Genomic DNA, 15,766 nt, shown 5'->3' on the forward strand with positions numbered 1-15,766 from the left:
TGCGGATCAGTGTGCAACGCTGATTTGAAGGCGATGCTGGTATTTTGGAACTCCATGATCCAACCAATGCCCAGTCTTAACCTCATACAGCTGAACAGGACTTAAAGGACATGAAGGACCCCCCCCTCCCCAATAGCGCTATTTAAATGGATCATGAAGTACTTACAGGTTAGTCAATAGATTATTTCTTCTGGCTGCTGATGCAATTGTACGTATTTTTGGAGGTTTCCTCTACTTGGATAAAGTTTCAATACTCTACAGGGAAAGTGGTCTGGCTGGTTTTGCTGTACCCTTTGTGTCATCCCCATGATGCAAGGTGCCACTGACTGCACGTACATTGCCTTGCGGGCTCCTCATCTGAACTCAGGCATATTCATAAACAGGGAGGGATTCCCTCAGTGTGCAGCTGGTGTGCAACCACACGCAGCACATCATGCAGGTCAATGCCCGCTATCCTGGCAGCAGTCATGATTCGTTCATTCTGTGGCAGTCCTCTGTTCCACCTGTATTTCAGCCAGCAAGGCAAGTCAAAGGCTGGCTACTGGGGGACAAGGGTTATCCCCTCATGACATGGCTCATGACTCCAGTCAGGAACCAATGCACACGTGCACAGCAAGCCTACGACGAGAGCCATTCTGCCACAAGGAACATCATCGAGCACACCATCGGTGTCCTCAAGCAACGCTTCCGCTGCCTGGACCGCTTTGGAGGAGCACAGCAGTACACAGCTGAGCGGGTATCAATATTTGTCATTGTATGCTGCATGCTACACAAGCTGGCTATTATGAGGGAACAGCCCTTGCCACCGCCTATCAGCGAGAACCTGAAGACCATGAGCAAGAGGAGAAGGAGGAGGAATTGGAGGAAGAGGAAGGGAGGTTACAAGATAGACAGGCCCTGTCTGCCAGGACTCTACACGATCAGATTATTAATGAGCGATACCAGTAACCTCAACGACACCTCCCCATTCACCGACAGTCCCACACTCCTCTCTCACATGACCATCAAATCGTCCTCCTTATGATTATACATTGGTTCATCCCTCAGCTCACCACAGTAATAAAAACCACAACCAAATGCAAATTCAAATCCACATTTATAAATGAACACATGAAATTATGCAAACAAAATGAGACTATTCACCCTTGTGCATTCCCTTAGTGCCTGTCTTTCGTGCACCTTTACCTTTCTTAGTTTAACTTTGATTAAATAAATAAATGAAACAAAGTTAGATTGGGATGGCAGGGCAGGTGGTGTGCCGTAACTGCAGCATGTGGGCATTTGTGGAGAGCAGCGTGATCCCAGGCAACCACATCTGCAGTAAGTGTCTACAACTCAAGGAACTTCGGCTCAGACTTGTTGAACTGGAGTCTGAGGTGCAGACATTGCGATGCATCAGGGAGGGGGAAGGGTTATCTGGACACTTTGATCCAGGAGGCAGTCACACCCCTTAGGTTAGGTAGTAGTTTAGATTTGGGTAGTGGTCAGGGACAGGAGGATGTGACTGTGAATCAGGCAGGGAAGGGGACCCCAGATACAGTGGTGGAGGAGCCTCAGCCTTTGTCCTTGTCCAATAGGTATGAGGTACTTGCTACCTGTGTGGATGAGAACAAAGACTGCAGGAAGGATGGGCAAATTGGCCACGGCATCGTAGTACAAGAGGCCACTCAAGTGGGGGGAGTGAAAAGGAATGTGGTAGTATTAGGGGGTAGTAGGGGGATAGATATTGTTCTCTGCAGCCGTGACCGGGAGTCCCTTGCGGCTGGAGAAGAACTTGGAGCATGAGGGGGAGGATCCAGTTGTCGTGGTCCACATAGGAACCAACGACAAGGTAGAACTAGGAATGAGGTTCTGCTGAGGGAGTTTGAGGAGCTAGGGTCTAAATTAAAAAGCAGAACCTCAAAGGTAATAATCTCTGGATAACTACCTGAGCCATGTGCAAATTGGCATTGGGACAAACAGATTAAATGGTTAAATGTGTGGCTGAAAGAGTGGTGTGGGAAGCAGGGGTTTCAGTTCATGGGGCACTGGCACCAGTACTGGGGTAAAAGGGAGCTGTTCCGTCGAGTTGGGCTCCACTTAAACCGGGCTGGGACCAGTGTCCTGGCAAATCGAATAATTAGGGCGGTAGATGGGGCTTCAAATTAATAAGGGGAGGGAGGGTGCAGGTAAGGGTAAATGTCTAAGTCTGAACAGAAAAGTCAAGGCTGTAGAGCAGAGTAGCAATCTGGGTAAAAACAAGCAGAGTGTATCAGGACGGGACAGAGAGTTTTTCAAAGGTAATGGGGCTTTAGTGACTAAGGTCATATCACAGAAAAAAAGTCAAAAGTTAAAATTAAAGGCACAATATCTGAATGCACAAAGCATTAGTAACAAGAATTAATGGCACAAACATAGATAAATGGGTTTGATTTAGTAGCCATTACTGAGACGTGGTTGCAGGATGACCAAGGTTGGGAACAAGGGTATTTGACTTTTAGAAAAAAGATAGGCAAAATGGAAAAGGTGGGGGGGTAGCCCTGATAATAAAGGATGAGATAAAGGCAGTGGTGAGAAAGGATCTTAGCTCAGAAAATCAGGATGTAGAATCAGTATGGGTGGAGCTAAGAAATAACAAGGGGCAGTAACACTGGTGGCAGTAGTGTACAAGCCCCCTAACAGTAGTTACAGTGTTGGACAGAGTATAAATCAGGAAATTGGAGGGGCATGTAACAAGGGTAATACATTAATCTTGGGGGAATTTAATCTTCATGTAGACTGGGCAAACCAAATTGGCAAAAGTAGTTTGGAGGACGAGTTCATGGAATGCATCTGAGAATTTTTCTAGAAAAATATGTCAAGGAACGAACTAGGGAACAGGGTATTTTAGATCTAGTATTGCGTAATTAGAACGGGTTAATTAGTAATCTTATAATAAAGGATCCTCTGGGAAAGAGTGATCATAATAAGATAGAATTTCATATTGAGTTTGAGAGTGATGTAGCTAAATCCGAAACTAGCGTCTTAAATTTAAACAAGGCCAATTAATGTAGGCCAATTTTGTAGGCGTGAGGGGCGAGTTGGCAAAGGTAGTTTGGGAAATTAGACTAAAAGTTATGACGGTAGATAAGCAATGGTGAACATTTAAAGAAATAATTCATAGTTCTCAATGAATATACATTCCCTTGAGGAATACGAACATATGAATTAAGAGCAGGAGTAGGTCATTCGGCCCTTCGAGCCTGCTCTGCCATTGGATAAGATCATGGCTGATCTGATTGTGACCTCAACCCTACTTTCCCATCTACCTACTATAACCTTTGACTTCCTTGTTAATCAGGAATCTATCTAACTCAGCCTTAAAAATATTCAAAGACCCTGCCTCCACTACTCTCTGGGGAAGGGAGTTCCACAGACTCATGACCCTCAGAGAAAAAATTTCTCCTCATCTCCGTCTTAAAAGGGAGACCCCTTATTTTAAACTGTGGCCCCTAGTTCTAGTCTCTCCCACAAGGGGAAAGATCCCCTCAGCATCCATCCCTTCTAGTCCCCTCAGGATCTTATGTTTCAATAAGATCACCTCTATTCTTCTAAACTCCACTGTATACAGGCCCAACTTGTCCAGCCTTTCCTCATAAGATAACCCCCTCATCCCAGGAATCAGTCGAGTGAACCTTCTTTGAACCATCTCCAAAGCAATTATGTCCTTTCTTAAATAAGGAGACCAAAACTGCACACAGTATTTTAGATGTGGTCTCACCAATGCCCTGTACAAATGTAGCAAAATATCTCTACTTTTGTATTCCATTCCTCTTGCAATAAATAACACATTCCATTTGCCTTCCTAATCACTTGCTGTACCTGCATACTAACTTTTTGTGATCATGTACTAGGACACCCAGATCTCTATGTACCTCAGAGTTCTGCAATCTCTCTCCATTTAAATATACTGCTTTTCTATTCCTCCTGCCAAAGTGGGCAGGTTCACATAATAAATACTCCAAATAAAAACTCCATGGGAAAAGTGATTCAACTGTGGCTAACTAGAGAAGTTAAGGATAGTATTAGATTAAAAGAAGAGGCCTATAATGTTGCCAAGAAGAGTAATAAGCCTGAGGATTGAGAGAGTTTTAGAAACCAGCAAAGGATGACCAAAAAAATAAAAATAGATTGTAAGAGCTTCTACAGGTATGTAAAAAGGAAGAGAGTAGCGAAAGCAAGCGCAGGTCCCTTAGAGGCGGAGACAGGAGAAATTATAATGGGGAATAAGGAAATGGCAGAGACATTAAACAAATATTTTGTATCAGTCTTCACATTAGAAGACACAAAAAACATACCGGAAATAGTGGGGAAACAAGAGTCTAATGAGAGTGAGGAACTTAAAGTAATTAAGATTAGTAAAGAAAAAGTACTGGAGAAATTAATGGGACTAAAAGTTGATAAATCCCCTGGGCCTGATGGCCTACATCCTAGGGTTTCAAAAGAGGTGGCTGCAGAGATAGTGGATATATTGGTTTTGATCTTCCAGAATTCTCTAGATTCTAGAACAGTCCCCAGAGATTGGAAGGTAGCAAATGTAACTTCACTATTCAAGAAAGAAGGGAGCGCGAAAACAGGGAACTATAGGCCAGTTAGCCTGACACAGTAGTAGGGAAAATGCTAGCATCTATTATTAAGGACATAGTAACAGGGCACCTAGAAAATCATAATATGATTGGACAGAGTCAACGTTGTTTTATGAAAAGGAAATCGTGTTTGACAAATCTACTGGAGTTTTTTGAGGGCATAAACAGCAGGGTAGATAAGTGGGAATCAGTGGATGTAGTATATTTGGATTTTCAAAAGGCATTTGATAAGGTGTCACATAAGAGGTTGTTACACAAGATTAGGGCTCATGGGATTGGAGGTAATATACCAGCATGGATTGAGGATTGGACAGAAAACAGAGAGCAGGAACAAACGGGTCATTTTCGAGTTGGCAGGTTGTAACCAGTGGGGTGCGGCAAGGATCAGTGCTTGGGCCTCAGCTGTTTACAATATATATTAATGACTTAGATGAGGGGACCGAGTGCAACGTATCCGAGTTTGCTGATGATACAAAGCTAGGTGGGAAAATAAACTGTGAGGAGGACGCAAAGAGGCTGCAAAGGGATAGAGACAGGTTAAGTGAGTGGGCGAGAAGGTGGCAGATGGAGTATAATGTGGAGAAATGTGAAATTATTCACTTTGGTAGGAAGTATAGAAAAGCAGAATATTTTTTAAAAGGTGAGAGACTAAGAAATGTTGGTACTCAGAGGGATTTGGGTGTCCTTGTACACGAATCACAGAAAGTTAACATGCAAGTACAGCAAGCAATCAAGAAGGCAAATGGTACGCTGGCCTTTATTGCAAGGGGGTTGGCGTATAAGAGTGAGGAGGTTTTGCTGCAATTAAGTGACCACACTTGGAGTACTGTGTACAGTTTTGGTCTCCTGACCTAAGGAAGGATACAATTGCCTTAGAGGCGATGCAACAAAGGTTCACTAGATTGATTCCTGGGATGACAGGGATGTCCTATGAGGAGAGATTGAGTGGAATGGGCCTATATTCTCTAGAGTTTAGAAGATTGAGAGGTGATCTCATTGAAATGCATAAAATTCTTAGAGGACTTGACAGGGTAGATGCTGAGAGGCTGTTTCCCCTGGCTGGAGAGTCTAGAATTAGAATCATAGAAGTTTACAACACGGAAACAGGCCCTTTGGCCCAACATGTCCATGTCGCCCAGTTTATACCACTAAGCTAGTCCCAATTGCCTGCACTTGGCCCATATCCCTCCATACCCATCTTACCCATGTAACTGTCCAAATGCTTTTTAAAAGACAAAATTGTACCCGCCTCTACTACTGCCTCTGGCAGCTCGTTCCAGACACTCACCACCCTTTGAGTGAAAAAATTGCCCCTCTGGACCCTTTTGTATCTCTCCCCTCTCACCTTAAATCTCCGACTCACCGCCCCCGACTCCGACTCCGACTCACCGCCCCCGACTCCGACTCGCCGCCCCCGACTCGCCGCCCCCGACTCGCCGCCCCCGACTCGCCGCCCCCGACTCCGACACGCCGCCCCCGACTCCGACACGCCGCCCCCGACTCCGACTCGCCGCCCCCGACTCCGACTCGCCGCCCCCGACTCCGACTCGCCGCCCCCGACTCCGACTCGCCGCCCCCGACTCCGACTCGCCGCCCCCGACTCCGACACGCCGCCCCCGACTCCGACACCCCGACTCCGACTCGCCGCCCCCGACTCGCCGCCCCCGACTCGCCGCCCCCGACTCGCCGCCCCCGACTCGCCGCCCCCGACTCGCCGCCCCCGACTCGCCGCCCCCGACTCCGACTCGCCGCCCCCGACTCCGACGCGCCGCCCCCGACTCCGACGCGCCGCCCCCGACTCCGACGCGCCGCCCCCGACTCCGACGCGCCGCCCCCGACTCCGACGCGCCGCCCCCGACTCCGACTCGCCGCCCCCGACTCCGACGCGCCGCCCCCGACTCCGACGCGCCGCCCCCGACTCCGACTCGCCGCCCCCGACTCCGACTCGCCGCCCCCCGACTCCGACTCGCCGCCCCCCGACTCCGACTCGCCGCCCCCCGACTCCGACTCGCCGCCCCCCGACTCCGACTCGCCGCCCCCCGACTCCGACTCGCCGCCCCCCGACTCCGACTCGCCGCCCCCCGACTCCGACTCGCCGCCCCCCGACTCCGACTCGCCGCCCCCCGACTCCGACTCGCCGCCCCCCGACTCCGACTCGCCGCCCCCCGACTCCGACTCGCCGCCCCCCGACTCCGACTCGCCGCCCCCCGACTCCGACTCGCCGCCCCCCGACTCCGACTCGCCGCCCCCCGACTCCGACTCGCCGCCCCCCGACTCCGACTCGCCGCCCCCCGACTCCGACTCGCCGCCCCCCGACTCCGACTCGCCGCCCCCCGACTCCGACTCGCCGCCCCCCGACTCCGACTCGCCGCCCCCCGACTCCGACTCGCCGCCCCCCGACTCCGACTCGCCGCCCCCCGACTCCGACTCGCCGCCCCCCGACTCCGACTCGCCGCCCCCCGACTCCGACTCGCCGCCCCCCGACTCCGACTCGCCGCCCCCCGACTCCGACTCGCCGCCCCCCGACTCCGACTCGCCGCCCCCCGACTCCGACTCGCCGCCCCCCGACTCCGACTCGCCGCCCCCCGACTCCGACTCGCCGCCCCCCGACTCCGACTCGCCGCCCCCCGACTCCGACTCGCCGCCCCCCGACTCCGACTCGCCGCCCCCCGACTCCGACTCGCCGCCCCCCGACTCCGACTCGCCGCCCCCCGACTCCGACTCGCCGCCCCCCGACTCCGACTCGCCGCCCCCCGACTCCGACTCGCCGCCCCCCGACTCCGACTCGCCGCCCCCCGACTCCGACTCGCCGCCCCCCGACTCCGACTCGCCGCCCCCCGACTCCGACTCGCCGCCCCCCGACTCCGACTCGCCGCCCCCCGACTCCGACTCGCCGCCCCCCGACTCCGACTCGCCGCCCCCGACTCCGACTCGCCGCCCCCGACTCCGACTCGCCGCCCCCGACTCCGACTCGCCGCCCCCGACTCCGACTCGCCGCCCCCGACTCCGACTCGCCGCCCCCGACTCCGACTCGCCGCCCCCGACTCCGACTCGCCGCCCCCGACTCCGACTCGCCGCCCCCGACTCCGACTCGCCGCCCCCGACTCCGACACACCGCCCCCGACTCCGACTCGCCGCCCCCGACTCCGACTCGCCGCCCCCGACTCGCCGCCCCCGACTCCGACTCGCCGCCCCCGACTCCGACTCGCCGCCCCCGACTCCGACTCGCCGCCCCCGACTCCGACTCGCCGCCCCCGACTCCGACTCGCCGCCCCCGACTCCGACTCGCCGCCCCCGACTCCGACTCGCCGCCCCCGACTCCGACTCGCCGCCCCCGACTCCGACTCGCCGCCCCCGACTCCGACTCGCCGCCCCCGACTCCGACTCGCCGCCCCCGACTCCGACACACCGCCCCCGACTCCGACACACCGCCCCCGACTCCGACACACCGCCCCCGACTCACTGCCCCCGACTCACTGCCCCCGACTCCGACTCACCGCCCCCGACTCCGACACACCGCCCCCGACTCCGACACACCGCCCCCGACTCACCGCCCCCGACTCCGACTCACCGCCCCCGACTCCGACACACCGCCCCCGACTCCGACACACCGCCCCCGACTCACTGCCCCCGACTCACTGCCCCCGACTCCGACTCACCGCCCCCGACTCCGACACACCGCCCCCGACTCCGACACACCGCCCCCGACTCACCGCCCCCGACTCCGACTCACCGCCCCCGACTCCGACTCACCGCCCCCGACTCCGACTCACCGCCCCCGACTCCGACACACCGCCCCCGACTCACTGCCCCCGACTCACCGCCCCCGACTCACCGCCCCCGACTCCGACTCACCGCCCCCGACTCCGACTCACCGCCCCCGACTCCGACTCACCGCCCCCGACTCCGACTCCGACTCACCGCCCCCGACTCACTGCCCCCGACTCCGACACACCGCCCCCGACTCCGACACACCGCCCCCGACTCCGACTCACCGCCCCCGACTCCGACTCACCGCCCCCGACTCCGACTCACCGCCCCCGACTAACCGCCCCCGACTCACTGCCCCCGACTCCGACTCACCGCCCCCGACTCCGACTCACCGCCCCCGACTCCGACTCACCGCCCCCGACTCAGACTCCGACTCACCGCCCCCGACTCAGACTCCGACTCACCGCCCCCGACTCCGACTCACCGCCCCCGACTCCGACTCACCGCCCCCGACTCCGACTCCGACTCACCGCCCCCGACTCCGACTCACTGCCCCCGACTCCGACACACCGCCCCCGACTCACCGCCCCCGACTCCGACTCACCGCCCCCGACTCCGACACACCGCCCCCGACTCCGAACACACCGCCCCCGACTCCGACTCCGACTCACCGCCCCCGACTCCGACTCCGACTCACTGCCCCCGACTCCGACACACCGCCCCCGACTCACCGCCCCCGACTCCGACTCACCGCCCCCGACTCCGACACACCGCCCCCGACTCCGACACACCGCCCCCGACTCACTGCCCCCGACTCCGACACACCGCCCCCGACTCCGAACACACCGCCCCCGACTCCGAACACACCGCCCCCGACTCCGAACACACCGCCCCCGACTCCGAACAAGTCCGCTCCTTACCTCAGGCGCTCCGATTGAGGCCTACTCCCCGGGCCTCGCTCTTTATTTAGTCCGGCGCTCCGACGCACTGCCCCTGACTCCGAATATTCTCAAGAACAGGGGCCGGCCATTTAGGACCAAGATTAGGAAACTCTTCTTCACTCAAGAGGGTAGTGAATCTTTGGAATTCTCTACCCCAGAGGGCCATGGATGCTTAGTCGTTGAGTATATTCAAGACTGAGATCGATAGATTTTTTGTCACTAAGGGAATCAAGGGATATGGGAATAGGGCAGGAAAGTGGAGTTGAAGGTGAAGATCAGCCATAATCTCACTGAATGGCGGAGCAGGCTCAAGGGGCCGAATGGCCTACTCCTGCTCCTATTTCTTATGTTCTTATGTAGTGCTCCTATGAGGTGCTTCCCCAGTGGCTGGAGCATGGAAGGTGGAAGGCTGCTGACATTCAATTGAGGAGACTACACATGGCCTTGGCGGACGACCTCGAACAGCTCTGGACCTAGAGGGCCTGGCTTCAGACTGCACGATCTCGTCCTGGCTGACAGGCAACAGCAAGGGCACTAGTGGAGTAGCAGGCGTGGGAGCAGGAATGCTGTTGTCCGGAGAGAGGACAGCAGCTTCGTGTTCCATGGAGCCACTGCCACTCTCCCGGGGCAGCGTCTCAGCAATCCTGGTGATCTGTTGGCGAACAGATTGCTGTGACGCCGTGGAAGCCCCTTTCAACAGTGGCACCCAGAACCACGATGGCAGCAGTCTGACCTTGGATGGAAGCTGTTATGTCGGTCATCAATCGCTGCACATGGTGAGTTCCACAGGTGTGCTGATGGAGGTGACCACCCGTTCCATGTTGGAAAGGATGGGCTCCAAGCTCTGCACAAAGCCCTGTGCCAAGTTAGAGCTGGACTCCTCCATGCCCCTTGACATTGTGCGCAGGCTGTCTGGCAGGCTTTCCAGTACACCAAGCATTTGGTGGTGTACGCCCAACAGCCTTCTTCTGCAGTCTGGCCCATCGAAGTCATCATCAGAATCCTCTGCAGCAGAACTAGTGTGCAACCTCGCTCTCCGGCTAGCTGACACCTTCAATATCCTTTCCCCCCACCCTGGTTCCTGCGCACTTGTGCCTGGTGTCTCACCATGTGCAGATCCCTCCTCTATCCTAGCCTCTAAAGTACACGCAGTGTCAGTATCTGAGCTGGTGGCTGTGAGCGTAAGATCGAGTGACGGTGTCTCTTCGTCATCACTGTCTTCTTCCTCTGCCTCTTCTGACTGTACGAGTTCCAGTTCTTTGGTATCTAAAATGACAAAGGGACTAAGGTTGGGTTGTGGTGAGGGGAGAGGAGAAAGTAAGAAGTGTGTGCTGACACCATATGCAGCACGTGAGTCAGAAAATATTGTGGGATGAGGGAGAAGTGGGAAAAGAGGAGGATTAGGTATGCAGAGACCCTCATCATCAATCTCTCCAGTGCCACCAGTGATGCCCCTTCCCATGATGGCCAGCACTGTCTCCTCCATAGGAGTTAAGACGTGTAGGCATGCTTGTACTCCTCCAGTTCTTTCTTGCTGCCTAGTGTTGTGCGCCACTTTCTCCTGCAAGAAAGAGGGAAGTGTGTCAGTGAGTGTCCAGCAAGATGTTTGAGTGGTATGGCTGTCATGGTTGAACAGCTGCCAGTGTGGTGACCTGTGTGTTGTGGGTGTGAGGCTTACAACAATGCTAAATATGTGAGGGTGAGATAAAGCATTTGATTTGAACAGTTGAGCACTGATTGAAAGAGATTGTTAGTAGGTGGGTGATGGGGGTATAGTGAATTGAGCAGTGGATGACACTAGTGGTGCAACTGGTAGGATGTGCCACTTCAAACTTGAACTCACTCACCTTGATAACTCGAGTTAAATCATTGAACTTCTTCCTGCACTGCATCCATGTGCTTGGAGCTATGCTCCTGGCATTTACCTCCTCCGCTACTTCCTCCCACTGTCTCTTGAGCATCTGTCTGGAGGGCCTCCTAGCCCCTGTGGATACAGGACGTCCCTCCTTCTCTCCAACTCTTACACCAAGGCCTCCTGTGCATCATCAGAGAACCTTGGTCCATGCTCGCTCCCAGGCGCAGCCATTCTTCAAAGTATTACAGCACTGAATCACTTCACAAATGACTCCCACCACTTCTTACAGCCACAATGCACCTTCCCTTTAAGAGGCACGAGCCACTTGCGACATCGGGCCCCCTGCTGATGCGTGCAGCCAATCAACAACGTAGATAGCGCTGGCTGCTCACAGCAATCATTTAAAACATCAGGCAGCACGAATTTAATGTGCTGCCTGCATCGCAATGATCAGGCGTAGGTTAATCGTGTACCGCACTCCCCATGGCCGTTTTCAGGGGTTATGCAATTTAACCTGTCTATGTGGTTTAAAAAAATTAATTCACTGTTTAAAATGCACAGCAGACAAAATGGGGTGAATGCAGTGGATGGATCTAATGTGCTGGACAAGGGAAGTGGGTAGAATAGGATTAGTTTTGTTCTTAATAGCACTGCAGGATTTCTGAATGGTACATGAAATGGAGCCTGCCTTAGCGGTGGGTTTACGTTTTTGCTACGACCAATTCATAACACAGAATTCATTCATTTGACACTTTCAGTAAGGAGTCATGAATAGAGTCTGCTCTGACCTCTGAACCTCTATGTAATTAAGATTTAAGGTTATTGCCTCAATCTGCCAGTTTTCTTCCCTCCCTTCTTCTTCTCCTGAAGCACTGATTTCTGGCTTATGGTTCCACAAATGCTATGAACCCTCTAGGGCTTTGCCCAAGTGTCCATTCTATATGTGTGGGCTGAGACAACTGTCAGCCGGCTATTGTGGGCAACATCATAGCCAAGCTTGATCCTCGTCTCACCCAACAACCACACAGACATGGTTCCAGCCAAGGTTGCTGGATAGCAATCAGGAGCAGACACTTGAGTGTTTTTTTCCCTCCCTAATCTGGGTGCCTCTAACACCACCAAGTGCACAGATAGCAACACTTAGGGGTGGCAAATTTTAACTCTTCCCGCTAGGCAGGAACAGAGTGAGCAAGCAGTTAAAATGGAGCGGCTCCATTTCCCACTCCGTTCCTGGCAATCTCCCACTTTAACGCCACCGGTGTTGGTGGCGGATGGGGCGCCCGCCAGACTCAGGCAGTAGCCTCGTGCGTAAATCCTTATTAGGGTGCTATGATGTCAATAGGACCACGATGGCATTTTAATCGGGGCCTGAGTGGGGAAGTCGCCACTGCTTTCCAACCAGCCTGAAACAGATTGGCAGTCAGTGGGAAGGACGAAGAGGCCCCTCCAGATAAGTGAAATAAATTTCATTTGTGGGGTCAGGAGGCACAAAAGTAGCCTCCCCTGCCCCAGACATAACCACTACATAACCACAGCGGCTGCACTTCAAAAGTAATTCCTTGGATGTGAAACACTTAGGGACATCCTGGGATATGATAAGGTGCTTTATAAATATAAGTTCTTTCTATGTTTTCATCTATAGTTACGTTTACTATCTAATCCAAATTTGACAGCAATTTTTTTTAAAAAGTAAAATCATACCCGGGTACAGCTCCAATCTTCAGCCAAACATTTACGTCAGTGCAAGTCCAAAATTTCAACTACAGTTTGATTACCGACACATGCCGTATGTCATTTACAGAGGTACCTCAATGCCTTAGTCTAGTGACTGCATTTGAGTAAATTGGACCAAATAAAAACTACTGAGTTAAATGCCCTTCAAATGACCCACCTACCTCAAAAAGTAAAATACTGGCACTGGTATTGAGGCAATTAACATTCTTTAAGGTGATATTTACATACCTGTTTGAATATTCCTGCACCTAGCACCACATACATATTCCTTGCCAGTGTCTGGATCTGTGTTCTTCAGTAGGCTCACCGCTTCAACGTAATTGGCTATGGCAGCACCGTACCTGGCAGCAGTCAGAGCGATCGTAAGGTTCATTCGTGCATCGTTGTGTTGTCCTGCAGCAGGGGACAGATTCAGAGGGAGGACGTGAGTCACCTCAAGCCACTGACTTGTGGTATGGAAGTGTGTCAGAACAGATCTGTCACATCTGTCCCTGTCAGATTTAATATATCTCATTTTCAGCCAAGACTTAAAATGATAATTCGAAGACTAATTTACGGCACTCACCACTTTAAAGGCCCCAACAGTGTTAATTAACATTCCCCATAAGCCACGCAACATGAAAGGATTTTGCTAAGAAATATTTTTACACTGCGATTCATGTATAAATCCTACAACTGTTTTAGAAAATCAGCAGTGATCTATCCCCCATGTCAAAGGTCATAAGTTCTTCAATTTAAAGTAAAGGTTTTAAAAGGTGACAAATGAACAAAGCCTGATTTCATTAGGAAGTGATTCTTATGTACATCATTAAAGATTTATTGCAGAAAAATCCCTGGTAAAAGAGAATGGAGAATAGAGATGATTAATCACATTTAATGTTGGTGTCTTGAGGGATTTCTACTATTTATTATTGCGACTGAAGTTAAAATCATGAATGTTGTGCTGTGAGCAAAATTGTTCTGCATTGCAGGGGCACAGACTCTGTGTGCCCTGAATTTATAATAACTAGGGGCTAGGTAACTGGTAGTAACGTTAATGCTACCACAAGCTAACAGCAATTTTACTAACCATCTGAAGAAAGATGAGGGGCAGTTTTTGCAATCAACTGCCACCAATACTAACTGCTGCCATATTCGGTTAGCATGCAGGGCATAAAATTATTTTTAGTTATTAATTCAGAACGGAAGGAAATGTTTATCTGACTATATATATGTAGCTTGACCCAGCTTTTCTGTTAAACCAGTTGCAATTTGTTGCACAGCTTTTCAATATTCACGCAAGTTATCCATAATCCTTTATGCTACAAAATGTACAAGGCATGTATGTGGACTAGAATTATGGCAACATATGTAAGATGTGTGTGCTGTTAAATCCTCTTAAACATTTGCTCCACAAATACAATAAAACGATGACTACAAAGTCACTTTATTCTTCAATGCTGAAATTGCAAGTTTGTTCTGTAACCCATAAGCAATTATCACTTATCGTTTCAAACTAAAATCACAACTATTTCTATGTCTCATTTTACACTTCTAGCCAATTAAAATCATAAACCTTGAAGACTCAAACTCTGCTCTCCTTTTTCAGAAAATACAAATTGCTAACCTCTGGTCATACTTCAAGTTGCAACTATTCGAACAAGTAATCTTGTTAAATAAATAAAACTGAGGATATTTAAAGGTTCAGTAAACCAGATAGCAAAGATTTCTCATGCAGCACTCTAACAAAACATATAGCGCAGCTACACACACAGCCATCAAGTCAGTGAGCAAAGCCAATTTAATCTGTGGCTCCCCCTGAGGTAAGCGTAGTTCAGTGTCCTGCCCCCACCCCCAACCTCAGCCATAATCCCCATTTCCTAAAGGAAGAGTGTGCACTGAAGTGAAGAAAATTCTGCACTGGAATAAAACGATCTAAAATGACAGGGACAATAATGACAATGAATTTCATGTCTCCAAGTCATGAGCTTGCAATGCTTGACTGGGCTGACTTGTCCAATTAAATTGTTGCAGGTACAGCGGGAGACGCAGTTATCATCTGCATGCTTGTGGGGATGGCTCCTCTGGGCTAGTGAACTGTTGTGGAATGCAAAGCGCTCCTGTTTTGCTACAAGACGACAACCTAAAGGCTCCAATGCACATATCTAAGCACCGGAATATACTTCCTGACAAACACAAGAAGACTGTCTTGTAAGATTGCTTAAGACCCACATCATACAGTGCATAAACAACTGATCCACCAAGAAAAGCACATCCAAATACCAAGAGGCCTTGCCATGGCTTCCGAGTAATGTGTCTTCTTCAATATTCCTTCAGCTGCATGAATGAATCTGACAGATCACTACTCAGATTTCAGTCACATTCCGTAAAAAAAATATGTTGCCTTTTTGCCTTCCAAGAGAATCCGGATATCAACAAATGCTAAACGAAGTCTGACAAGTACCCCTAAGAAACAAGAGCTCAAGGTAGTGAGTTTGCGGCTACAAAGAAAACCTTGAATAAATGAGACATGCTGTATACACCCAGGCTAACAACTAACATATGGTTTGCTTTTCTTATGCCAACATAGAGCACATCTACCCTGCAGTAAAGTAGATTCTTGCACGAGTCTCTGGTCTGTGAATGTTGCAGCTTGAATGTGAAGTCTTCTACGAAAGCTTGAATTAATCCAGGTGCAATGGGTTGGGCATTGGTCCGTCACCCCTGAGACCAGAGTTCAAGTCCGGTTGAGCCTAAAATGGGGAAGATTGCATCTACACCCAGGCACACTGGATTGTCTGGGCACATCAAGCAAAGAAACAATTGGACCAGTCGGAGCTCATACCTCTAAAGGCATCTGCCCAATTTTGCTTCCATTAGTTTCACCACCCAACCGACTTTCTGATATTCGCTGCTCCCAGGAAATCCAGTGCACCTGGGTG

General features: G+C 51.6%; 1 protein-coding gene across 3 annotated transcripts in view; it reads right to left on the reverse strand.

The window, feature by feature from the left end:
• The window catches only part of gpd2 (glycerol-3-phosphate dehydrogenase 2 (mitochondrial)), a 122,725-nt gene that overhangs the window by 32,174 nt on the left and 74,785 nt on the right, over positions 1-15,766 (reverse strand). For all 3 annotated transcript variants that reach the window (XM_067987437.1, XM_067987438.1, XM_067987439.1), the window contains one exon: positions 13,074-13,238. In XM_067987437.1, coding sequence (XP_067843538.1) covers positions 13,074-13,238 — 165 coding nt within the window. The remainder of the gene's footprint in view (positions 1-13,073; positions 13,239-15,766) is intronic.

Source organism: Heptranchias perlo, chromosome 7, assembly GCF_035084215.1.
Source record: "Heptranchias perlo isolate sHepPer1 chromosome 7, sHepPer1.hap1, whole genome shotgun sequence".
Taxonomy (NCBI): domain Eukaryota; kingdom Metazoa; phylum Chordata; class Chondrichthyes; order Hexanchiformes; family Hexanchidae; genus Heptranchias; species Heptranchias perlo.